General features: G+C 45.2%; 1 protein-coding gene across 1 annotated transcript; it reads right to left on the bottom strand.

The window, feature by feature from the left end:
• Window positions 1–591: 591 nt before the first annotated feature.
• On the bottom strand, window positions 592–27,109 carry LOC114080649 (oxytocin-neurophysin 1-like). The gene is made up of 5 exons (XM_071607427.1): window positions 26,990–27,109; window positions 26,515–26,716; window positions 1,419–1,480; window positions 689–870; window positions 592–607 (listed from the first exon to the last, which is right to left on the bottom strand). The coding sequence occupies exons 1-5, from the start codon at window positions 27,107–27,109 to the stop codon at window positions 592–594; spliced, it is 582 nt and encodes a 193-aa protein (XP_071463528.1).

The raw sequence follows: 27,109 nt of genomic DNA on the forward strand, positions 1-27,109 counted from the left end.
GCAGTCCCAGTAGGGAGCAGTCATTCATTCCCCAATACCTCCCCTTATTTCTGACCCCCTAGACTAGAGAAAGAATAGGAAAGAAATGCTTTGGTTTATTTCGTTTTCTTTATTTTTGCAGTAAAGGGATTTAAACAGAGCTGCTCTACCTCTGAGCTACATCCTCAGCCCCATTTAATTTTCACTTTGACACAGGGTCTCACCTTGTTGTTAATAACGTCCTCAAACTTAGGCTCCTCCTGCTCAGACACCACAGTCACTGGTTATACACCAAGCATCACTGTGGTGGTTTTGCTTGATTTTCATTACATTTAGAGGTGCCTTCATGGAGCAAGGGCTGCCATGGAAATATGTCCATAGGCATCAAGGTCATCATTCAGAAAATATTTTCTTGGGTGGAGGTAGGATCCATTGGGCAGCAGTCTAGGTGCCTAGGGTAGCTGAGATTATGAGCATGTGCAACCACGCTGGGTTTTCAGGATTTTCATTCCTTCTTGGGATGGCTATGGGGAGCTGGGGTGAGGTCAGAAAGTGTCTGGAGAGGGCAGGACTCAGCACTCGGAGAAGGCGACCTGGGGGTCTTATGTGGGGTCATTGCAGCAACCATCTGCAATGAGAGTTGGTGTCAGTGGCGGATTCTCCGCATCCCACTCAGCTTGGGGCCCTGTGCTGGCCCCTCCCAGCTCACCTGAGCTGTAGCAGATGCCCACAGCCATGCACTGGCCCCTGCTCCTGCACGGCTTTTGGCTCCACTGGCAGGGTGGTGGCAGATAGTTCTTCTACTGACAGCACAGTGACTTGGGGGTGCCCATGAAGCAGCCCAGCTTGTCCCTGCAGCAGGTGCTGGGCCAGAAGCAGTGCTCTTTGTCCCTGCAGCCAAGGGGAGGCACCGTGGGACCGAAAGAGTAAGTGGGGTAGAGAGAGGCAACAGGGAAGGGGAACCCCTGGAGGTTCGCGGGGTAAATGGTTTTGGAACACTAGGACTGGAGTTCCTGGGGAGTCCAGGGATCCTCCATGCTGGCCTGATTTAAGGGGATACAAGTACTGGGGCACCAACTAGGCTCTAAGAACAGGAGTGGAAACCTGCCCAACGCCTTGGGGTCCCAGGTAAGAAAGGGATGGGATCCAGGGAAAGGAGTGGCATGGTGGTGGTCCCTGTGGGCTCATCTCGCACATGTCCAGCTCCATCAGGGCCCTCTTGCTACTCAGGAGTTAGTTTTGAATGTAGCAGGCAAGGCTGTGGCTGGCCATGGTGTTGGCACACTGGGTGGGGGATCCACAGCTGTGGCTGTCCCTCAGGCCTGGCTTTCTTATTCCCTGGCTCTGGGTCTGCCTAGCACTAAAAAGCAGGTTGCATTACTGGTCACAGCAGGTCGCTGTGTGTCAGACCGTGTGCACAGGACGAGGCCACTCATTACCAGTGCCATGCCAGGGTCAATGTCACTGTCCTGATTAATGGATGAGACTTGGAAGTTCAGTGCTGCCAAAGGAGGAAGCAGCCTGAGGTGGCCAGGGCCACACAGAAGGGAAAAGGAGAAGTGGGTGATGGGGGACAGTGAAGTGCACTTTACTAAGGGCTATTTTTCCAGACTTCCAATACTGGAAGGATGCTGTGAGGGTCGTGATGTGGATCCTGGGGCCTCTCCAGGCAGGAACAGCCTCCGGCAGACCCCCACCTGTACTCCCTGGCCCACACACATTCAGTCCTTGACCCCCTAGTAACAAGGTCTCCTCTTCCTAAGCCTAAATAACCAGAAAACCTCCCCACCCCAGCACACAGCCACAGCCACTTCCCTGCCCCCAGCACTTGCATGGATGAGATCCCAGCTTTCTCCCACCTCTAACTGCAAGTCAACTTTTCCTCTAGCTAGGAGCTGGGCTATAGTCCACCTGTATTGGAATTGACAATAACTGTGGCTATGTCACCAACACAGGTGACAGGCAACCTCCCATCATATAAAGTTACTTCAAATGTCTCTAAGGATTGTTTACAATCATTGTCATTTGGAGATCATTGCAGTCATTGGGTTGCCCCAGGAGTTGACTATCTCATGGTTTATTAAAGAATCACATTTAAGACAATATCAAAATGCATTTTGATTTTGACACTCACTTGATTTTGAATATAATTGATTCCTTTGTAACTTCTTGTCCTTTTTGTTTTGAACTGTGGATCAAAGATGGCTTTTGTTTCATGCCTTTGAAAACTTTGTGGGGCTGTTGGGGAAGATGAAATGTAATCCCAGCAGGTGAGGAAACTGGGCAGGAGTTTCTAAGTCTGGGCAACTTACTGAGACCTTATTTCAAAATAAAAAATAAAAAGTACTTGGCAACATATCTTAGTAATAAAGCACACCAGATTCCAATCTGAAGTAAAAAAAGAAAAAAGAAAAAAATAATTGTAGAAAGAAAAAAAAAAAACTACAGAAGAATCAAAAACCTCTTAGTCCAAAGATTAGTAATAGAACGTCCCTGACATGGGACAGGCTCCCCAGAACAAAACAAAACAACAACAAAAGAAGTCCAAAAATTCTAGAGACATTTTGATATATTTGAAAATGAAAACAAAATCTTATATCCAGATGGGCTCCCTGGAAGGGGTGCTGCTCAATCCTGAGAACAGGAAAGGACAGGCGCTCCCAAGACTCCCCTTTCCCAAAGTGCTTGCCAACCAGCAGCTAGGAATGAGGTCAGCAGGTGACCTAAGGACACAGATCAACCTGGCCCAGGGTCACACCCTTCCTGGTGACCACACCCAGTGGCTGGTCCATTTGGGCCCAAATGCAAGACACCTCTGCACTGAAGGAGCATTTCTGCTCCAGAGCTCCCTGTGGGGTCAGCTGAGGTCTGCAAGGCAGGGGCCCCTCTGCCTGGGCCTCTCCCTGCCCCTCCCCAGGCCCACTGCAGCAGACACCCTGTCTCTAAAGTCCCTCTCAGGCTGCTCCCTGGGGCACCCACATGCAGTAATGAGGAAGAGATAAGAGCCAGTGTCAGAGAGACCAGCCCCCTCTTCTCTTAGAGAGGTGAATGGGACAGACCTGGGCTCTCCTACTTTCCTGTCCCTCTCCTCAAGGAGGGGCTGAGGCCAACATGGTCAAGCAGGTGCCAGAGCCTTCTGTCCTGGAGTCGCTGACCCTGAGTCATTAGTGTGAGCTCCAGCCCAAGGAGCTGGCCAGGCTGACCTGGGTTGCACATGCAGGTCATTGGCCAAGGACTTGAGCCCAGCCATGGCCCCAGGGAGGCCTCCCACCGGTCTGTGTGGCCAAAATGACCTCACTCAACCTACCATAGTATAATGTCCCATTGTGACTGACCTAATTCCTCTGTTCACCCCCTCCCCATCTGCTGATGGTCCCCATTACAGATGCTCAGAAACACCAGTGTCCAAAGCAGACAGAAATCCCGTCCTCAGGCTGGGGGTGCAGCTCAGTGCTGCAGTGCTTGCCTGGCATGCAGGAGTCTCTGGGCTCATGCTCCAGGAGGTGGACCTAGGGTAGGTGGGGAGGGCCTCCTGCCTTCATGGGGCTTATATTCAAGTGGAGGAGGGGAGGTGGGAACCGTGAACATGTTCCAGAGGGCTGTGCTACAGTGTAGATATTGAGTGTCCCCAAGCCCTCTGTGCTAAAGCCTTGATCCACAGAGAGGTGTTTTTAGGATGTGCTTCAACATTGAAGAGGTGGAGCCTGGCTGGTGGACTTGTGGCTGTGGTGAGCTTATCCTTTAAGGGGACAATGGTACCCTGGCCCGTTCTTGCTCTGTCTTGTGCTTCCCAGCAATGTGGTGAGTTGTTTTGCTCCACATGTGATCCCCTCAGTATACGCTGCCTTGATGTGGACCCAGAAACAACAAGGCCAACTGGTGATGATCTGGAACCTCTGAAACCATTGTCAAAATCAACTTGAATTCTCCACAAGCTAGTTATCTCAGGTATGCTGCTGTAGAGTGGAAACCCAACAATGGGAAACAAAGATAAATCATAGTAGGTTTTAGTGGCAAAGGTACCTTGTGTTATAAAGGTGGGTGTGGCTCAGTGATGGAGCAGGTGCTGAGCTCTGGGCTCAATCCCCAGCACAGCCCCTCAAAAAAAAAAAACAAAAAACAAACAAAAAAACACACACACACACACACACATACACACACACAGAAAAACAAAACCTTTTGTAGATTAGTAAACGCTATGGAGAATGAAAGAGGGGCCTGTTTGCACATTTTTTAATGGTGGTCATTGTTAACTTCTCTTGACCTTGACTCAGAGCACTGGGCAATGGTGAGGAGAGATGCCACCATGCATCAAGGCAGGAGTGGTGGTTTTCTTTGCCTTTTTTTTTTCTTCAGTGCTGGGGATCCACTCCAGGGCCACCAACCTACAGGGCAAAGGTTTTGCCATAGAAGTGAGTCATCAGAACTTTTATTTTTCTTTGAGTCTGGGTCTTGGTAAATTGCCAAGGCTGGCCTGGAAGTTGTGATCCTCCTGCCTCAGTTTCCAGTAGTTGGATGACAGGCAGCATTGGAGCACCTTGCTCCTCACTTAGTAACAATGTGGATCCACTTCAGTTTTGTATCTGTCCGACTCAGGACCAGAATGTTCCTGAAATGTTTCCATCCCACACAAGGCATCCTCTGGGCTTCTATAATTTTGGTCCCTGCTGTTCACCTCTTCACAGTTACAGATCATTCCTGTGTCTTCATGGTGGAGAGTCCTCAGGTGAGACAAATAGAAAAATGGGGAAAGAGAGAAAGCTGTGCTGCTACTAACAACAGAGTCCATCTGAAAATGAGGCGCAGCTCCTGGGACACTGGCAAGGCCACTAGATGGTGCACATGAGAGGAGAGAAACACAGGAGGGTGGGGAGGGGCTGATGGTCTGCTGAAATGAGTGAACTGATTGATACCTGTTCTCAGATAACCTGGTCTCAGGGTAAGGGAGTACTTTAAGGAAAGTAAGAGACCTGGGGTTTAGTATTTACAACATTTAGGCAGAAAAGTATTCTAGAAAACTATGGGAACTATAGAACTGATGCTTGAAGGCATAGCCTTTTAATAGGAGCCATTTAACCTTTTATAGCAACATCATCTGATTTTATTAAGATGTCAGTGAGCTAAGAAGAGGGGTTGGTACATCCAACAAATAACCACGAAAACAAGTATGACTTGTCCTAGGTCACAACTCCCTGGAGAGCTGAAGCAGGTATCCAGCGCTCCCCTCCCTCCCTTCTTATTTGCCATAACACATTGACAATCATCCCATGTGCCAAACCGGCTACCAGGATAGGGGCCACAGTACTGAACATGAGAGATGGAGACATTTCTTCCATGGGGCTCTCATTATACGGTTAGAAACACACACACACACACACATACACACACACACAGACACGCACACACTAAACTGCAAGTTGTAGTAGGTATCGTGTGACATAATCATATGCGTAAGCAAAAATAATCCTAATGGGGACAGACCTCTCCTATCAGTGATGCTTTTTCAGCACTGGAAGGGCATATCTTCAGGGGGAAAATGGCAGCAGGCCACCATGAGGGTCTAAGTTTTATGGGGCTTTCACAGGTCATGGGGAGGAGTTAGTTACTTTTGGTGGGCTCACTTGGGGTGGGGCAGGTAAGGAAGTTCCTGGGGTCAGCTGATTCAGCCAGGAGGGTGTCAGGTGTTAGTCAGGTGGAAGTTCCTTGGTGTTCTCCCCTTCCTGCCTTCCCTCAGGCTGAGACCTGGGCTTCTAAATGACAAAAGCTCCAATTTATCATCAACATCTCCCTGCACACAGGGAGGGGGGTGGGGGAACAGCTGCAGACAGGGGAAGTGCTTATTCTCCTTGTCCTTCATTTTGACTCTGAAAGGGGTACAGTAAGTTGGGTGGAGTAAGTAATCATATCTGGCTACTTCTTGCAGAGAAGGGACAAAGTGGGGGTGGGAATCCCCTTTCAGGATCCTGAACAGATACAGAGACTCTGGCAGTTGGGGCTGACATGGTGTGTATGGAAGAGGCTTCTGAGTTGCTGCAAATAATCTTTTCCCATGATGGTTTCTGGGAATCCTTTTGTGAACACAGGAGGAGAATGGCTTTGATGTGTCCCTGGTACACAGTTTGAGCCAAAAGGATCACTTCCCTAAGAAGTTTCCTCTGTCTGAATTTAAGGATACAGAGTAGAAAGGTTATTATGAGGAAGATGAATATTCAAAGGGGATAAGTAACTAGGCAGTCCACCTGTTTAGATTCCCCCAATGAGACCATCGGGAATCAGCCAGTTCTTGCCTCTGTTGTTCCAATTAGTCCTGTAGTTATTTAACCTTATCCCTTTCCAGTCCTGACTGATTCACATGGAAGCATCATTATTCCCCAAGAAAGAGGCAGAATCAACATTCTCCCCTGAGGAAAATGTAGAAGCTACCTCATTCGGCAGTGGGGAGGTCTAGGTCCCAGCAATTTTGCAGTATGACAGATGGCAGGGAATCCAATTGATTTTGTAAAGTAACTACTGAATTGGCGACTTGTTGGATATCTTCAATAACCAGGTATAGCAGTGAGGAGGGGTTCCTAATCCTGTTGCTCCTGTGCCAATCCCAGAGGATATCTCTAGTGATAGACCCAACCTGATCTTTTCTTAAAATTGGGAGCCATCTTGCCACAAAGCCATGAAAAGATAATTTCGGCTTTACTATAAATTACTGCAAATTCTGAACCTGCTTGGAATGCCTGCCCGTGCCTTGAACTCACCCATGCCTGGCTCTCTGACCAGATAGCAGCCCTCTCTGAAACTTAGTGACACCTCATAAATATTGGCCTTCCCTGGCCAGACAATGACCCTCTCTGAGACTATAATGGTCCTCATAAATTCTGATGTTGGGGCCAGCAAAAAATGTAAACTACCATTCGTGTGATGCTTGTCAGAGTTCTGTTATCTGTAACCCCCCTTTGTGTAACTTTCTGGGCTATAAAGCTGGGCTGCAGGAAAGCTGGGGTGCTGTCTTGTTCCCACCGTTTTGGGAGGGAGAGGCAGCCCGGCCGGTCGAAATAATAAGCTTGCTTAATTTGATTTTAATTGGACTCAGTGATCTTTTCTTGCATCCTGGTCTAACACTAGCTCTATGAGTGAGGGAATAAACTGAAAGGCTCTCTTGTGTCTGGTGTGTGCCATTATCAGGAAAGACAAACTCTGTTTGTTAGGTAAAACATATATTTGAGGAGTAGGGAAGACCAAGGTATATAGATCCATCCAATTATTGGTAAGCAGGGATGAATATGAGCCTCACAAAGGAAAAAAAATGCCTAAGAATTTGGAGGGCACCAGGGCTGTGAGGCTGACACAAGTGTATGTCTTAACTTCTATCAAAAGAACTATTGCCCTTTCTTCTAAATACCCAGTATGGCTATACTTTGATTATACTTTTTTTACTATGTGTTGGAGATCAGGCTGGTCAGATTGACCTTGTTCTTATCTATTGTTAAGAGTCATGTACAACTAAGTAGAACAAATTAAAAAAGAGAGTTAGCTGAGTCCCCTCAAGGGGTCACTCTTGGGGAACTTGAGAGCAGCCTCTTAGCTCTTTCAGTGCCATCTGCTAGGATGGGTTAGGGTCTCCTTTATGTTGTAGCTTCCCTTGGAAGCATCAGGGATGTCTCCCTTCTCCAATGGTCCTCCTCTTTTGCAGCATGTGCACTGGTCAGTTATCTGTTCTCTAGGGTTCATAGATCCCCCTGATTAGGTTATGTGGCCCAGAGTTGCAAAGCCTTTTAAAAAGTCCCCTTATCCTGGGTTCAACTTATTCAGAGGGCAAGAGCCAAATATTGACTATTTTCCTTCTTGGCTCTTTTACTTCCTTAACTTTAATCTCCAAACCTTTTTCTTAAATATACAGCAAGCCAGTTTCATCAGCCTTCAAGTAAGAGTACTGGGTTTTAATTTTAATGTCTGTAACTTTACAGTCATCCATCCCTTTTATGTAATTGGAATCAGTATTAGTACTGGAAGTTAGCCTTATATCATGTCTGTCTATAGATGACGGCTTACTATCTCAAATTAACTCAGGTTGATATATTGAAAGTTGTACTTCTGTAAGGCACTAACATTTAAAGTGTATAAGGAAAATACAAAATGAAATTAACAAGAGTGAAAAACATATGGAGTTTGTATAATACCTATGAACTAAGAAACACAATCTTAAGCCTCACTTAGTGTTTTGGTCAGCTTTTTCACTGCTGTGACTAAAACAAGCACAATTGCACAGAAGGGAAAGTTTGAGGGCTTATGGTTACAGAGGTCTTAGTCCATAGAAGGCTGGCTGCATTCCTCGGAGCATCATGGAGGAAGAGTGTGGCAGAGGGAAGCAGCTCACCTGGTGATCAGGAAGCAGTGAGAGAGAGACTTCACTCTCCAGATACAAAATATATATACCATGTATATAGTAGCCAAGCCCCCAATGAGCTACTTCCTCCACCCACACCCCACCTGTCTCCAGTTATCACTCAGTTAATCCCTATCAGGGGATTAATTTACTGATTGGGTTAAGACGCTCACAACCCAATCATTTCTCCTCTGAACCTTCTTGCATTGTCTCACACATGAGCTTTTGGGGGACACCTCACATCCAAACCATAACATTTAGTTTATATTATATCTCCTGATTATTTTGAGATTACAGTAATCAAAAACTTATCCTTTGAACATAACCTTAAATGAGCTTAACTCTAACCTACTTTGAAATTATCTTAATATGGAGTAAGGTGAGAAGCAGAGTCTTAACTCAGGTGAGGTGGGGCTCTTGGCAAATGTTAGGTAAAGTTTTATTTCTGAAGCTGATCTTTTATAAAGTTTATATGGTTTCTGAGTCTATATGAATGTTAGTTAATACAATACAACATTAAATCTAAAACATGAATCAAACAACAGCTAAGAGAGCTTTTAACCCCCTTTTGTGGGAAAATGGCAAAATGTTTTTATTTTTCACAATTTTAACCTTTAAACAGATCAGGCTCTCATTATGTTTTAAAAATACAGTTAATTTCTACTCCAGTGCAAAAAAATAAAATACAATTTTACATATATATTATTGATAATAAGTTCAGTTTCAGAACATTAAATTATATCAGTAAATCCCCAATTAAATTTGCTATTTTAGAAGTCAAAAATTACCATTACAGACAACTTTAGTTTGGAGAACACCAGCTTGATAAACCTCATCTTTTAAACCTCATATTTTAAAAACTTGTATACCTGGATGCCGCAGTCTGGCTGGGCACAAATCACGAGCCACTGAAGCAGGAACAAACTTTATTTTTGAACTGCAGGAAAACACTTCACACAGCTCCTGGGGAATCCTCCTGAAGGCCACGCGGCTAGTCCAGGAACCCCCAGCCGGAAATATCTCTCCCGGAAATCCCTCCTCCTGCACTTCCCCAACCAATGGGAACTCTTGGGGAATCCCCGGAAATCCCCAGGAGAACTCCAAAATAGTGCAAGAACTCAAAAGTTGCGGCAGAGGCGGATAGTAATGCCTCGCCTGTCAATCAATACTGTTGGCAAAATGCCAGGGGCCATACAGACTCAGCCGTGGCTCTCAGCACCTGGAAGATATGAATATACTTATTATACTAAGTCATCAGTAATAGCACCACAATTATGTTGATGTTTTACATTAAACAAGTTTCACTTTTAAAGAAAAATCTAGACTCTGTAATATAGTGTAATACTCTAAAATAACAGTTGTTTAACCAGAGTTGTATAAACCCTAATTGCTTTAAAATCAGTTGCTCTAACATATATTAAACTTTGGTTTATAACAGTACATTAATATTTGACCTGAGGAAAAAGCCTTGAATAGCTTTAATTGATTATGCTAATTATATATGTAACCAATTTAGTTACACACAAACTTTCTGAAGTGTACCCTTCACAGACTTTCTGCAGCTTAATTAGATATTCTACTTTACCACACAAAATACTTTCTTATTCAGAAACATTTCTTTTTCCTTCTCCTTTTTATATTAAAATACATCTCCATACCTAGAACCTTCTTATTTCTCTTTCTTAGTTGTTGACCTGGGAGATGCAGGGGGCAGCAGAGAATCTAGAGCCCAGCTTGACTATGTTAAGTCTCAGAGGCCCATTGGATATCCACAGGGAGGTGTCATTAGGCAGTTGAGTGACTGCAAGTCTGACAGTTGGGAGAGAAGCCCAGGATGGAGGTAAGGATTTGGGAATCATCAGCTTATAGAAAGGCTGTAAAATCAACTCAAAGAAGGGAATGGAGGGGATGAAGAAATAAATTCTGAAATGTTCCAATGTTTGGAAAGAGATAGCAGAAAATGACACTGGGAAGACGTGTTCAGTGTGAGGGAAGTAAAATCAGGCAAGGGTAGTTTCACTGGAACCAAGAAATGTGTTTTAGAAATGGGCCAGGGAGGGGCTGGGGTTGTGGCTCAGAGGTAGAGTGCTCACCTTGCATGTGCGAGGTCCTGGGTTTGATCCTCAGCACCACATAAAAATAAATAAATAAAATAAATGTACTGTGTCTAACTACCACTAAAAAAGAAATATTAAAAAAAAGAAATGGGCCAGGATAACCATGTTGAACGCTTCTTGTGGAGTATGTACAATGAGGACCTATTCACGTCCAGTAAATCTGACAAGTTAATGACATTGCTAACAGGAGTTTCCGTGGGTTGGTGTGGGCGGAAACCTCAATGGAGGGAGTTGAAGAATATGTTGATTTGTGGGTTAGCATGGCAGACGGCCACAGATGAAAAACAAATCCCGTCACTAGCTCCAGGGAACACAAAATCTGTTCTGAGATAGAAGTTATCATATTAACCACATGGCTTAACCCAGAAGGGTATGATTGTGACCAAACTGGTGATGCTGCTCTAACCTTCATGACATCATTGTATGTAGGACACAGTGGGTGGAGGGTACATGTGACAGGGATGAGTTAAAGAGCTAAGTTTTCCCTTCTTAAAAGATGTATGAATCAACATCAGGAGTTGAGGCGTAGGGAATATAAGGTTGCAGAAAGAGTGGAAAAGTCGTTTTGGAAGGTGTAATTACAAGGGAAGTGTGGCAGGAATGTGGGTTGTCTGGAGGTCCATGTGACATGGAAGATGCTGTATTTGAAATGGAACCAGTCAACACAGTGAAGATACTTTTTCCAGCCACTGAAGGCTCTGAGCAGTGGATATTAGGGGGGAGGCAAGCTCTCTGATCTCCACTGAGAGGAATTTGGGATCTTAATGAGGCCTGTGTGGGAGGCAGATGTTAGAATGATGACCTTGGCAGGTGTGGCTGATGGAGACAGGATGTCCTGACCAGTCCCAACACTTAGGCCCCTCAATCAATCTGGCTTCAAGTGTTTTCAGATGGTAACTGTGACTGACAGTGCAGAGAGGGTAAGGTGTGGACAATGTACATCTGCTCTTTTTCTGTCTTGTAGTGCACATAGCTGTGGACAATGGATTGCAACCCAGCCTGTTTCCAGACAGGTGCATTAAAGGGTTTTCCTCACCTGACTCAGAAAGCTGCTACATCTGGAAAATTTTCTTCAACCTTTAGGATTGACATGAACAATACGATCTACTCTCTCAGTCAACTTGGAAATTCACCCCGAGCGGTCCCTTTTTGGGCACCACCTGCTGCCCCCGACCCTCGTGGGCAACTGAACTTAAGATCGCTTGTGTGAAGAACTCAAAAAATTAAACAATAAGAAAACAAATAACCCAATCAACAAATGGGCCAAGGACCTGAACAGACACTTCTCAGAGGAGGACATACAATCAATCAACAAGTACATGAAAAAATGCTCACCATCTCTAGCAGTCAGAGAAATGCAAATCAAAACCACCCTAAGATACCATCTCACTCCAGTAAGATTGGCAGCCATTAGGAAGTCAAACAACAACAAGTGCTGACGAGGATGTGGGGAAAAGGGTACACTTGTACATTGCTGGTGAGACTGCAAATTGGTGCGGCCAATTTGTAAAGCAGTATGGAGATTCCTGGGAAAGCTGGGAATGGAACCACCATTTGACCCAGCTATTGCCCTTCTCAGACTATTCCCTGAAGACCTTAAAAGAGCGTACTATAGGGATACTGCCGCATCGATGTTCATAGCAGCACAATTCACAATAGCTAGACTGTGGAACCAACCTAGATGCCCTTCAATAGATGAATGGATAAAAAAAAATGTGGCATTTATACACAATGAAGTATTATTCAGCACTAAAAAAATGACAAAATCATGGAATTTGCAGGGAAATGGATGGCATTAGAGCAGATTATGCTAAGTGAAGCTAGCCAATCCCTAAAAAACAAATGCCGAATGTCTTCTTTGATATAAGGAGAACAACTAAGAACAGAGCAGGGAGGAAGAGCATGAGAAAAAGATTAACATTAAACAGGGATGAGAGGTGGGAGGGAAAGGGAGAGAGAAGGAAAATTGCATGGAAATGGAAGGAGACCCTCATTGTTATACAAAAATACATATAAGAGGATGTGAGGGGAAAGGGAAAAAAAACAAGGGAGAGAAATGAATTACAGTAGATGGGGTAGAGAGAGAAGATGGGAGGGGAGGGGAGGGGGAATAGTAGAGGATAGGAAAGGCAGCAGAATACAACAGTCAGTAGTATGGCAATATGTAAAAACGTGGATGTGTAACCGATGTGATTCTGCAATCTGTATTTGGGGTAAAAATGGGAGTTCAAAACCCACTTGAATCAAACGTATGAAATATGATATGTCAAGAGCTTTGTAATGTTTTGAACAACCAATAAAAAAATAAAATAAAAAAAAGATCGCTTGTGTGAATTTTTAGGGACACCAAATAAAACATAGTTTTACCTTTAAATAAGCTTCAGGACGGCTTCTCTGCTCTCGGCCTCAGGCTCCCCAAATGGGAGAGCAAGAGAAAGTCAGGAGAGGCTGGCGAGAGAGAACAAGCACATTCAGAAATGGGCTTTTATTGGGGGTACCCTTATTCTTAGAAAGTTCCATCCAAAAAAGCCAGAAGGGACAGGGTTACAAAGGTCAGGTGAGTCTAATTCGACCCAAAGAGCCATGGGGCGACACGCCTACGTCTGAAGACGTGCCCTCAATCTTCTGGGACCAAAGCAATGTTCAAGTCACTATGAGATGTAGTGATGGTCAAAGCCTCTCTGCTCCAAGATGGAAGGCATGAATCATTCAGAGGGGCTGTCTACATCTCCCCATCCCATGTTTCTGACTGACAGTGTTGTGATGATGGACATGCCACAAAATTTTCCCAAAGACCCCCAGCCTCAGGGCCTGCGTCTCTGAATTGTGCCCTGTAGTGGCATTGGGGTGGTGGAAGCATCCTCCATTTCCCCCTGAAGTCAGCCACAACCCCCCAGTGCCAACAAGCCTCTGTGCTTCTGTGACTTTCCTGTGACTTCATGACATCGGCTACCTTGTTCATGAGGCTGCAGACACGGATTTCTTTCCCAAAGCCTTTGAACTGGCTACTCTTTCTTGGTTGTCTGTCCTGCTATAGTGCTAATTGGGTAGGACCTCACATGCCTGGCTGTCTCTTTTGTCACCACTCCTTGGTTGGAGCCAGACCCTGCTAGTAACACTGTAGACCCTAGAGCCTCTGCCTGTATTCTAGAGGCTGTGCTAAGGGAAAAGAGTCCTTTGACTCTCAGCAGCCTTGGGACAGCCAGAATGCTCAGAGATGGTCTCCAGGTGACAACTCTTTCCTAATCCTAAGTTTCAATCACAGCAGTTTTTTTTTTTAATACTGGGGAATGGACCAGGAGTACTTAACCACTGAGCCACATCCCCAGGCTGGTACCTTGGGGGTACCCTCTCCCCAGGCCTGTTTTGAATTTTATTTAGAGACAGGGTGTCACTGAGTTATTTAGGGCCTCACTAAGTTGGTGAGGCTGGCTTTGAACTTGTGATCCTCCTGCCTCAGTCTCCTGAGTTGCTGGGATTACAGCATGCACTGCCATGCCCGGTCACAGCAGTTTTTGTCATAATGTAGTCAATAATACTCTGGTTACCTGAGCCCTTCTGTTACCATATTTGTCTCAGACAGACCCATGTTTATCCCCAGACACCTGCAGATGGCTTGGGACTCCGTGGCTGTGCAAGCCCTAGGGAAAGAGGTTGGTTACGTCCCAGCCAGTTGCGCTGGGGCAGTGCATACTTTTCTGAGACCTCAAGGAATATACCCTGAGATGGACTGCAATGCACAGGTTGTTGGAATCTTTTGGGAAAGGTCCCTTGATGACAGGCAGGGCTCATAACACCTCCATTTTTCATAGTGCATTGCCCAGTGATGGCGGCCTGGAAGAGCACAGTGCTGGATTCTACACCAGGCCTTGAGGTTAAGTCAGAAGCAGTGACAGCATAGCTTACCTTGTTCTGTCATAGGGCCAGCATCCCAAGCAGCTTATTGAATGTTCAAGAAAGAAGTTTCTACAGATAGCACTAGTTTGTTATAGGAGAGAGAGAGAGAGAGAGAGAGAGAGAGAGAGAGAGAGAGAGAGAAGAGAAGAGAAGAGAAGAGAGAGAGCACGAGAAAGATTTTTTTAAGAGAATATATTTATGACGACTGGTGCTGCTTTTATTGTTTCATTGACTTGGCTATTGGGAATTATTGGGAATGGAAAAGGGTGTTCCTGGGACATGGTGTTCTACTGTCCTCCTCCTTTTTTAAAGGATCACACAGTTGGCCACCATGTTGTCTCTAAAGGAACACATGGTATATAAATAGACAGCCCACCAAGGCAGAGCACATAGCCAGCCCAGGAGCACTGTTCCCTGGCCTCAGTGGGAGCAACAAGATGCCCAACACTCTGCTACCCACCTGCTTCCCTGGCCTGCTGGCCTTCACCTCTGCATGCTTCATTCAGAACTGCCCAAAGGGTAACAAAAGGGCCATGACTGAGAGTGCAGAGGAGTCAGGTACCATTGTGGCCCATCTTGGTGCTGCTTGTAGTGATCAGTACTGCTCAACCACTGGGAGAGACTAGCAAAGAGAGAATGCTTGAGAGAAGCCAGTCTTGAGGGGCAGAAGGGACTATTGGACACTGATCCCATCCACACAGGGGATGCAAGAAATTGAGAGATGCTTCCCCAGTAACTGGGCTTGGGTCTGGATCCAGGAGAATGCAGTGGGGAGGCCTCTGCTGGGCCTGTGGGGTCCTCTCATCTGCACTAGCTAGAGGCTGTGTCTTACCTGCAATCCCAGGCCTTCCCCATCCCTCACCAGCTGCTCTCAGCCACAGGTGGCTGACCCCACACATAGAAGACTACTGATCTAAGCTTGCCTGAGCAGGATGACCATACAGGAATCCCATAAGGAAGTTCTGCTGGGTACGTAGACAATTCTCTTGTGCTGTGTGTCCAGCTGATTCCTTTTTATTTCAGCTGCGGCAGAGCTGAAGGAAATCTGATCACCATGCTCAGTTCTGTCTAGGCCACAGGTGGCTCCATGTAGAGCTGTTGAATAAGTGAGACTGTGCAGGTGGACAACCCTACTGCCTACCTACTGTGCGCTTGGGCTCCTTTAAAGTTCTGAGGCAACAAATGTGAGTGCCTCCCCAGGGACCAGGGTTCTGAAAGCCATGTGTGCGGCTATAGTAGGGTGAGCATTGGATCATGAACCCAAGTGAGGCCCACTAGGTTGGTGTTGGGTTGCAAAGGCAAGGTCAGAAATGGGAGGAAGGACCTGTGTGTGTTTTGTGTATAGTCCATGGCCTTTTGCCAGGTGCCACCCTTGTCCACCACTCTGAGCTTCTCTGCCCTCCCCTCTGGCAAGGAAAAATAAACTTTGCAAATGCACCCCAGGGTCCGTCTCAGTCTCTTAGGGAGGGGAGATGGTACTCAGTGGTGCACAGACCTCTGAAGTTCCCTGTTATGGAAAATTATGTCAATGGAAAGAGACAAATTGTACTTGGAGATGCAGAAAAGCAAGGTTTATTCAGCACCAGTGAGAGTTCAGCTGAGTCTTCTCCAAAGACTGAGCACAGCCCTTTGTTCTCACTATCTTTTATACAGTACACACTTCTGCGTCTTAAGACGTTCTCATGCAAATAGCCTTGATCCCTCCTCCTTTCTCCAAGCAGATCTGGTTTCTGCCACAGCTGCAGAGCAAGCATATTACAGAAGCAGAAACTAGCAGGTTGCAACTATTAAGAGATAAAAAGAAATATCTTAGGAAGGAGTTGCTGCTTCATTCCCACCTCTTGATTCTCAGGATGCATCTGCATCCTTCAGAGAGCATCATTTTTACCACTTGTTGGTATCCTCTCATGAGTAATAGATGAGAGAATTGTCTCTTCTTTTTTAAACAATTGTTTTTATGAAACTTCTTTTAATGCTGATTAGGAGAGGCAGGAGGCAATGAGTATGTAGGCACAGCAAATGTAGCCATAATCACCCCGATCATTGTCTTAATTCTTCCTATGAATTCTTCCCAGAACCATCCTCTGAAGAGGTTGTCTGTGTCCCATTCTTTCCAAGTCTGTACGGCACATGGGCAATTTTTACCACATGATCTGTGATCTCTTCTATAACTTTCCCTGTGTCATCTATTGGTAAACAACAGTTACTCAAATTGAATTTTCCACACTCCTCCTTCAGAGGCAAGTAAATAATCCAAGGTTAAATGATTCTAGTAAATGGCATTTTGCATCTTGGTTTGCTATTAAGCCAATATATTGGGGACCTCTGCAGATACATTTGTTATAATCTCCATAACTGCCTGTAGCCTGATAACGTGATTCAGCATACAGATAGGGTTATGATATCCCCAAGACCCATCTTCTGCCCAAGTGACAGATCCACAGTACTGAATAATACATTCTAGGGGCCACTCATCATCCTTCCAATAAGCAGTCTGCAGGGCCCTTTGGTTTCTCTGGGTGCCTCATGTTTCCTATATTGGGATACATAATTTCATTGTGAATATAACCCTCCTTAATTTCTCCTGGGTAGGAGAAATGAGTGGAATAGAGCAAGGTCCATTTAACTCCCTGGTCTGATCACCTTACTTGGATTCATGGGTCACATGAGGGGGTGGCATCTGGCAGGACTGTTGGGCACCAGATTCATAACAGCAAGCAGTAAGCACATATACTGAGAAAAGGAAGGTAGTGTATAACAGTAGGGAAATATTGGCAGAGAATAAAACTTGTTTTCACCAGGCAGTCGACTCCTCAGCCTTCAGCCATGTGTTGACTGACCAGTTTCTGGTGTGGCCAGAGCCAGGCTTTGGGGTTGTTGTCTCTTTTTTTTGTACCAGGTGACTCTCTGGATTGAGGATTGTTCTCTGTTCCCTTTGATCCTCATTTGGGCCAGCAGGTTTGGCTCTGGAGTGGTGGATCCAGGTGTCTATTCCTGTTACTTCGAAAGCAGTAGGGGTGGTTAAGATTAAATTGGTTTTGAGGGCTCCTTTTTCCAGTCTTTTATCCATACTTGGTCCCCAGGTTTGTGGGGGTGAACAGTATGCCCAAGGATATGGGCATTCTATCTGTGACCCATTTTTATATTTGTGAGATGGTGAGCCCCCCGATCCTTGTAGCTGCTTATGTAAATCTAAGTCTTCTAATTCTCTGGAGTCACCCCTGAAGCTGACCAGTAGGGGTGGTCACCAAAACAGGATTTCAAATGGTGAAAACGCTATGCTTGCCCAGGGTGAACATCTCACTTTTTTTTCATGTATTTTTATTTTTTTAATTTATTTTATTATTATTATTTTTTTTAGTATAGGCTGGTCTCCTGAAATAATGGAGCTGGTGTTTGTTTATGGCTTTGGTTCATTATCACCATCTATCCTAGCTGGCGACCTAATGCTGGGTTCACAAAATCTGACCATTCCAATGACTTAAGAAAACGGCAAAGAAAGCACTCAAACACACAGCAGTACCTTTTCAAAACCTGAGATGGCTCTCCAACCTTAGGGGTCCGTGGAAAGAGAACGAGCCACTGGAATTCTTTAATCTTATATAGAGGACATACAAGGGGAGGTGCCATGGAACATTCTATCCCCAAAAGGGCAAAGGGTAGGATTACAAAGGAACAGGTAAGTGTAATTCAACCCCTGCGGGTGACACCTACACCTGGAGCCACACCTTATTATCCGAGCTGGGGTAATGCCCAAGTTACTGAGACCTGGCACTACTGTGCCAGATTGAATGCAGTAATTGACCAGAACCCTGTGCATCAGGACTTAAAGGTGTCTGCATCCAGGGCAGCTCTTGACAGTCATATGTTCTACTTTCCCCAAGCTCTGTGGGCAATACACAGTAAGTACTTTCCACCACATTTTTAAAGGTCTTGCCACTTGTTGTACTGCCTCAGTCACAAACGCTGGTCCATTGTCTGACCCTATGGCTGGAGACACCCCATATCTGGGAATAATGTCTCTTAGGAGAGGCTTTGTTACTTTTCTTGTCTTTTCAGTTTGGGTTGGAAAGGCTTCCATCCATCCTGAGAAGGTGCAGACAAAAACTAATAAGTATTTATATCCACTGTTCAGGGTGACTTTTTTGAAGTCATTTCCCCCTTTGATGCTCAGATCCTTTCAGGGTCAAAGAGCATCATCCTGATTTAATGGTTTGTATTTTCATAACATCATGACATGAGTGGCTGTTTTCCTTTCAACTGGGGATTATTTTCCTTTATAAAAATACATCTTATAACCACGCAACAGGTAATGCAGGAGAAGGCAGAGCCCTAACATAAAAACCCCATAGTTATGAGACTATTGAATTCCCCCCAAATGTTGAAAGCCATCTTCCAAATAATTCCCTGGGTTTCCAACCCTTTCAGGTCTGGAGCTTTTTACACAACCGGTAGGTTCCTGAGATAGTTTCCTAGTAGGAGAATTGAGTATGGTAAAGTAGGGTTGTGGCAATACCTTGGCCTGATGGAGTCATGTGAATACTTGCAGCACAAGGTGAGAGGCTCAAGACCACAAACCGGAGCCAGATCAAACCCAACCGATAGTAGCAAAGCATCGTCAAAAGGAGGAAAAGACTGGAAGCTTTCAGCCCAAGTCAACTGGCTGGAGGAGCTGCTGTTAATCTTACAGTGAAAACTAAGGCTAAGACTGTGGCAACTGAGAGGGGTAAAGGATGGCAGTGCCAAACCATCACAGTACATATACCAATAGAAAATAAGAGCGGCCCATTGATCCCAGCCGGCGGGTGATTCCTTAGGCTTGTTTCTGGAGTGACTAAAGCAGGGCTGTTGTCCTTGGGCCTCTGGGAGGGGGTCTATCCAGTAGGGCTAGACCTAACCCTTAACAAAGCAATTGGCAACACCTGACCCAGTGTTGGTGGGTTTCCTGACAATGTTTGCTGAGTTGTAACTTCCAGGTGATCTTCAACCCCTTTGTCACCAATTGTACCACCTTAACAAGAACACTGGCCCATGTATGGCTGTGCCTTTGTTATAACTCTCCTGCCAAGTGTTTAAGACCAAGATGGTCAGAATTGACCTTGCTCCTGTCTACGGTTAAGAGTCAGCTGAGATTCCTCAGGGGCTTACTCTTAGGGACTAGTGAGAACCCCTCAGCTCCTTTAATTTCCTTTACTAGTTGTGTCATCTACCAGGATGTCAGTCTTGTTGTCCATGTGTAGCTTCCCTTGGAAACATTAGGGACATTTCCTTTTTTATTTGCCAATTTTTAAAAACATATAATACTCAAATAATATTATTTTATAGAAATTCCAGAAGTCAGGAGTACTTGAACTTATACTTAGCCATTGATATTTTAGTATTTTGACTTTGTAACTTAACTAAATGCCTCCTCTAACAAACACATTTATGAAAATGAATCCCACTTATGTTTAATCTAATTTACTCAGTTTTAATTGTTAAGTTTAGGTTACCCATAAAAACCAAGATATCAGACAGTACAAGCCATCTGTTCCTGCTAAAGAAAAATTCTGGAAGCAGTGGCTATTACACTTCAAACATTTTATGGAAACTAAAACTCTACTGATGGCTTGACCACCTAGAAAAATGTGTGGGTTAGTAATTGTAAAGTCATCTTTATTCTTATCTGTTTAACCAATTTAAATTGGAATTTTTCTTAAATGTTTAAGTCATGTAAACTAAAAAATATTTGGATCCTCTTATTAAATTTATGAGTACCCAATTATCTACAAGTCAGTTTTGATACCATGTACATAATAAATATATATGGACATAGCATATAATATACTGATGTACACAAATATATACAAACCATCGGGAACGAAGGTTTAAGAGCTTTTCCTGGAATAACTGACTTCTGAACAAAGACAGTAGGGAAAACAGAGAACTAAAAACTCCAGTTGGCAAAACAAGACTAATTGGACCAAAACCTGGACCAACCTGGCAGGGAGGGACTTTTGATCCCCCAGGGATTGGCACTGCCTTAATTAATTCAGGCATGCAGGACCAAATGCGAGTTTAACACAGAAACCACGCACTTCAACAAGACAGAGATTTTGAAGAAAACTTGACATGGCCATAATTACTCCCAAGCTGCTATTGTTTTTCCCTGAATCATTCCTTGTTCTTGCCCAGAAAATAAAATCTGACTATCCTTTTTGGCATTGCTCTGATTCCTTCCTTAGCTTGGATAGTGAGGGATGTAGGGCAGGGGGAGGAGTGGGGGCCACTGCCGTTGGCTCAGACCTCCCTCCCCCACTGTTGGCATCATTCCCAGAGGCAGAAGTCAGGGAGTTTGGCCTTGAGGAGGCCTCGAGCTGGAGTCGGAACACTGAAGGCTTTAGAATACCTTCCTGAGCTCAAATCAAACAACAGCATCTTACCATCTCTTGGGTTATTTTTTTCCTTTCATCCTGGGAATTAAAACATTTTTTTTTTTTACTATAAGGCTCATAGGGCCATCTGGGGGAATTTCGGTGTCTTTTCCCCTGTTGGCATCTTTCTTTAGATTAGAAGTTTTTTTTTTCCTTAATTTAATAGCTCAACCCCTTATGCCAACTGGAACAAAGAGGAAAAAAATCGCAGGAAGTAGGGCATCCCCAGATATTCCTGGGTACAGGCTGTCTATCAGGCATTTGTAGAAAATTACAGTTAACACCTGCAGCTTGAGGCAATGCTTGGATTTTCCCAGGGCAGAATGAAGCCCTCCCAAGTGTTCTTAAAAGGTCCGGGACCTGGCCCAGCTGGCTTTTCCAGATCCCCTCCATTAGTCTCTCCTGTTATTACTTTATACCCTGCTCAAACGATGGCCACATCTAAGGTCCCATCTGAGAGCCATCGGATCCCAAAAGAGGGCCACTCTAGAGTACAAAGAGTGTGCAGTTTCCCAGAGCTCAATTTTACACCAAAGAATAATCTCCAAAGAATCTTAAAGTTCTTAACCCCATGTTCCAAGACAGTGGGCTTTAAAGATGAACTGCCTGTCATGTGAGCGTTCCCCCTGGAGAGGGTGTTGCACAATGAGAAGGGAACACACACCTTCATCTACCTGGCTGCTCTCTTTACATCAATGGCAGGTCAGTATAAGCCCCTGACCTGGACCAACCCGGCAGGGAGGGACTTTTGATCCCCCAGGGATTGGCACTGCCTTAAGTCTTCTGAAGTCACCATGGAACTGCAGGTTAGGACTCACTCCGGCTCTGAGATGGTGGAGCACAGACTTCCCTTCTCTCCAGTCTCTCTCTCTCTCTCTCTGTCTTTCAAACACACACACACACACACACACATCAGAACTGACAGACTTTCCGAAGGAGCAGATCCTGTACTGAGCGACACTCCAGTCACTAGGAAGTGATCAGTTTCCCCTTCCACCGTATGGCAGGACCTGACTCAGGAGATGCCCCCCAGAGAACTTACCAGTTTGACATCCCATCCTGAAACCTGCTTTGGTTCTGCTCTTGGGAAGCAGTGAGAGTCAGGACACAGCATATAATATACTGATAAATATATACAAACCATCAGGAACAAACACTCTCATTCATGGCTTGAATGAGAGTGGAGGTCTGGCAAATGGACAGGTGGTGCTTATCCATCTGTCATCAGGCTGGTGGCCCAGGTTTCTCCTGTTTCCCAACAATGGTGGCACAAAGGCCAACTTGGTTGTCAGTTTCCTGGCCAACACATGAAAATATGTTATAGAAAAATATGGAAAATGTTGTCAATGGAAAGAAACAAATGGTACTTAGAGATGAGGAAGGACAAGGTTTATTCAGCACTGATGTGGGCTCAGCGGAGTCTCTCCAACGGCTGAGCATAGCCCTTTGTTCTCAGCATCTTGTATACAGTATACACTTTGGGGTCTCAAGACTTTCTCAGCCTCTTCAGGGACAAAGGGGCTGCCTCAAGTAGGTAATAAGAGTCAAGGAGAAGTGTGCAGGCCTCCACACCTGTGGGTTATAAATAGAAACATAAGCAACATCTCTTAAAAAAGTTTCGTGGCTGGGTGAGGTGATACTGGCTCTAATTCCAGCTACCGAGGAGGTTGAGGAAGGAGGATGGAGAGGTCCAGACCAGCCTAGACAATTTAGCAAGACACTGTGTTAAAAAGAATCCTGATGAGCCTAAAAAAGACTGTTTATTGTTTTTATGATTTTATATAAATAGCTTTTCATTTTATCAGCCTTCACTTTTTTGGTGTGTGTGGTTTTTTTTTTTTTTTTTAAACCTGTTTTGTTTTTGCAGTGCCAGGGATGGAACCCCCGGCCTCACACTGGTGAGGCCTGTGCTCTACCACTGAACTCCATCTCCAGCCCTTGTTTGTGTTTTCTGTCCTTTGTTATTTTGGGTTTCTCCTTCATGAACGTTTGGGCTTTCTCTGTTGATTGCTCACAGTTCTCAAGTTCAATGTACAGGTTATTAAGAAACAGCAGAGTCTCAAGGTGGAGCTCGGTGGGGGAGGGCCTGCATGCAAAGGCCCTGGTCCCCTCCCCAGCACGGAAGAGAACAAAGAAGCACTTCTGGCTTTCCCTTACTTACCTAAAGCTGCATGCTTTCCCCTGTGTCCTGCTTTCCTCCTTCTCCCCTGGTTCCAAGTTCTCAGTGTTTGGTGATATCCTGATGATTACTGTGCTCACCCAAGGGCTCTTTGTAGTAGGTGTTCAGAGTGCGGACACTGAGCCTTTTCTTTAGCCATCTTTTGTTGTCTTTCATTTTATGCGTTAAAGTCAAAGAGCCATCTGTACAGTGTTGGTTCTGTAACAACTGCCTTCTTTGATGGCAAGTCTGTGGTTGGATTTTAGTGTTTCATGAGTTCCCCCCAAATCACACATTCTCTGGCTGTTGGGTATAATGCTTTCTGCTGAAGCTCTAATGGAAATTCCTCCTGCCTCAGCCTCACCAGTACCTGGAATTATAGGTGTGTGTCCCCATGCCCAACAGCTTAATTAATTTTACAAACCAAACACATCTGTTTCACCAGCTTCCAGTCCAGAAACAGGATATGAGCAGCAATCCAGAAGCCCCCCAACATCCTTGTGCCATCCTAGAACTTTAGCACCATACATTAGTTTTGCCATTTTATTATTGATAGAGACAATCTTCAGTTCCCATCACCAAAAAAATCGATTAATTAATTTCAAACCTTGTAGTATCACAATATATTTTTTATGTCATCCACCCTGTGATTGAGCCTCACCCATTATTGGTGGAGCTTTGGAGTTCATTCTTTTTTTTTTAATGTTGACAGATCTCTATTTTGTTCATTTATTTATATGTGGTGCTGAGAATCGAACCCAGTGCCTTGCACATGCTAAGCAAGCACTCTACCACTGAGCCACAACCCCAGCCCTGGGGTTCATTCTTTGTGATCTCCCCACTCACTCTGGTATGGGATAAAACTACAAAAATGGGATATTTTATTCAATTTATTATTTTTTATTTATTTACTTATGGTTTATTATTTTATTTATTTGTATTTTTAATCATTTTTACAGTTTGGGGGACAAAATCCAGGGCTTCCCACACAGTAGGAACGCTCTTTCCAGTGAGCTACACTCACATAGCATGTTTATTTTTTAATTAATTTTAATTAGGTATATATAACAGCAGAATGCATTTTGATTCATTGTACAAAATTGCAGCTCAACTTTTCATTTCTCTGGATGTATATGATGTAGCATCACACCATATGTGCAGTCATACATGTACCTAGGGTAATGATGTCTGTCTCATTCCACCATCTTCCTGCTCTCATGCCCCCTCCCCATTCCTCCCTTCCCTTTGCCTCATCAAAGTTCTTCCATTTTTCCCATGCCCCCCCCCACATTATGGAACAGCATCCACTTATCAGAGAGAACATTCCACCTTTGTTTTTTTGGGGATTGGCTAACTTTGCTTAGCATGATATTCTCCAACTCTATCCATTTACCTGCAAAATGCCATAATCTTATTCTCTTTTAATGTTGAGTAATATTCCATTGTGTATGTATGTATGTGTGTACGTGTGTGTGTGTGTGTGTATGTGTGTGTGTGTGTGTGTGTGTGTGTATATATATATATATATATATATATATATATATATATATATATATATCACAGTTTCTTTATCCATTCATCTATGGAAGGGCATCCAGGTTGCTTCCACAGTTTAGCTATTGTGAATTGAGCTGCTATAAACATTGATGTGGCTGTGTTACTATAGGATGCTGATTTTAAGTCCTTTGGACTGAGGAGTGAAATAGCTGGGTCAAGCATGTCAAATAGAGCACTAATCTCCAGAATATATAAAGAACTCAAAAAACTTCACACCAAAAACAAACAAACAAACAAACCAATCCATAAATGGGCTAAGGAGCTGAACAGACACTTCTCAGAAGAAGATGTTCAACATCTCTAGTAATTTGAAAAATGCAAATCAAAACTACTCTAAGATTTCATCTCACACAGGTCAGAATGGCAGTAATCGAGAATATAGACAACAATAAATGTTGGCGAGGATGTGGGGAAAAGGCACACTCATACATTTCTGGTGGGACTGCAAACTGGTGCAACCAATCTGGAAAGCAGTATGGAGATTCCTTAGAAAACTTAGAATGGAGCCAGCATATTTAATTCTTAACAGGCAATGAATGGTCTGCTTGTTGGGAGTCTCCCTGAGAACTCCCCGGGCCTTTCAAACATGGCGGCAGGCAAATTGCCAGTGGGCGGATAACAAGTTGTTTTGAAAATTCACTAATTGGTCCTCCAGTCTTCCACGCACTTGAACAGTTCGTGATCTCCATGAATCTTATGCAGGGCGGACATGCGTGCACCATAGATAATGACCTGACCTTTACTATGATTGGCCCCAGGAGCTTCCTGGTCTAAGATAACTGACTTTCACTTTCTATATAAGCTAGCAGCAGTTTGCAATAAAGCGCTTCATCTTTGTCACTGTGTGTTTTGCTCTCCGACGATGAGCCTTGGCCTTTCACTGCTCCTCTTATTTTGGAGTAGGTTGTGAGCAGGGCCTTCTGAGGTGTGGTCAGCCTCATAGGCAGGTGAATGAGATGTGTTCTGGGGAGAGGGATGGGCTTTTATATGATCCCACTACACAGGCAGGAGTCAGGCCATTGGGTTGAGCCCCAGCTATAGGGAGAGCAGGGGAGTGTCTTGTGGGTGCCCCAGTCCAGCCTCCCCAATTCAGCACAGCAGTGGCCTCCTTGGGGTGTGACAGTCCAGCTCTTTGAAACATGGTGGTGGTCCTTCAGCTGTCCCCCCAGAGCTGTCCACTTGGCCAGCTCTACCCCTTCAATCTGCAAGCAGGAGTACGTAGGTAGCCTCTCTCCTGGAGTCAGGAAGTCATTGGATGCCCACTGTCCCTTCCCCTTCCTCTGATCCCCTCTCAGACACTGTCTCTATGTGCAGATGACTAGATCCTGTCCTTTTGGACTTCCTCTAGTGTGCCCTGATCCAGGTTCCAGCTCCCGCTGGGAGTGGGATGCTGTTTTTTTCCATCTCTGGAGCTGGCCCTGTTGGGGTCCTCCCTGCTCCAGTCTCCTCAGGAGGGTGGCAGCTGTTTGAGACCCTCATGATCTCAGTTGGATCAACACAGCTGAAATGCAGACCCAGGTAGGGAGCAGTCATTCATTCCCCAATGCCTCCCCTTATTTCTGACACTTAGACCAGAGAAGAATAGGAGAGGAAAGATCTGTTCTGTTTTATTTTGTTTTCATTATTTTTGCAGTAGAGGGGATTGAAGCCAGGGCTGCTCTGCCTCTGAGCTACATCCTCAGCCCCATTCATTTTTTACTTTGACACAGGGTCTTGCCATGTTGTGGATAATGTTCTCAAACTTGGGATCCCAAAGGCAAGCTGACAAGGAAGCATACAGGCAAGCACCACTGCGGTGGTTTTGCTCAATTTTCATTACTTTTAAGGGTGCCTTTGGGGAGCAATGGCTGCAGTGGGAATATGTCAGGAGGCATCCAAACTCATCATTCAGAAAAGGTGGTCTTGGGGTGGCAGGCAGGGTCAGTGTGGCAGCCATTTGCAAAGAGAGCTGGTGTCTGTCTCTGTCTTGCCGGTTCCCACCCTGCCCATGTCCCTGCGCTGGCCTCTCCTGCTCACCCGGGCTGCAGCAGATGCTGGCAGCCGCACATGAGCCCCCTCTCCCGCAGGGCCTCTGGCCTGAACCAGAAGGTGATGGCAGGTAGTTCTCCTCCTGGCAGCGCAGCGCCTCGGCTGTGCCCACGAAGCAGTCCAGCTCGTCCCCACAGCAGATGCTGGACCCAAAGCAGTGACCTTGGCCCCTGGGCCCACAGGGGAGGCACTGTGGGGAACCAAGAGAGTAGCTGGTAAGGGGAGGTGGTGGAGAAGGTGGAGGCTGCCTGAAGGTCCTGCAGGGTACACGGAATTGGGATGCTGGGACCGGAGCCCAGGAGTTGGGCTCCTCAGTGCTGCTAAGATGCAAGGGGCTACAGGTTCTGGAGCACCAGTATCTGGTACTAGAGTGGAAATCTACAAAACTCCTTGGTTTTCCAAATGAGGAAACAATGGGAAGTTGGTGGTGGTTCCTGCAGGGCCCTAGGGTCAGGTGGCTCACCTTGCACACCTCCAGCTCTAGGGCAGCCCTCTTGCCTCCCAGGGGACAGTTTTGGATGTAGCAGGTAGAGGTCAGGGCCAGGAGGCCCAGCAGGCTGCAGGTAAGACTGTGGCTGGCCAT

The sequence above is a fragment of the Marmota flaviventris genome, chromosome 2 (assembly GCF_047511675.1).
Source record: "Marmota flaviventris isolate mMarFla1 chromosome 2, mMarFla1.hap1, whole genome shotgun sequence".
Classification (NCBI taxonomy): domain Eukaryota; kingdom Metazoa; phylum Chordata; class Mammalia; order Rodentia; family Sciuridae; genus Marmota; species Marmota flaviventris.

What these genes read in the sequence shown, in the direction of transcription:
- LOC114080649 (XM_071607427.1), bottom strand. Translation starts at nt 27,109, where the DNA reads ATGGCCAGCCACAGTCTTACCTGCAGCCTGCTGGGCCTCCTGGCCCTG. An exon ending in CAGCATCTGCTGCAGCCCGG is followed by an intron (nt 1,481 to 26,514) that starts GTGAGCAGGAGA and finishes CTCCTTTGGCAG; the next exon opens with CACTGAACTTCCAAGTCTCA. An exon ending in TTGACCCTGGCATGGCACTG is followed by an intron (nt 871 to 1,418) that starts GTAATGAGTGGC and finishes CCTTGGCTGCAG; the next exon opens with GGACAAAGAGCACTGCTTCT.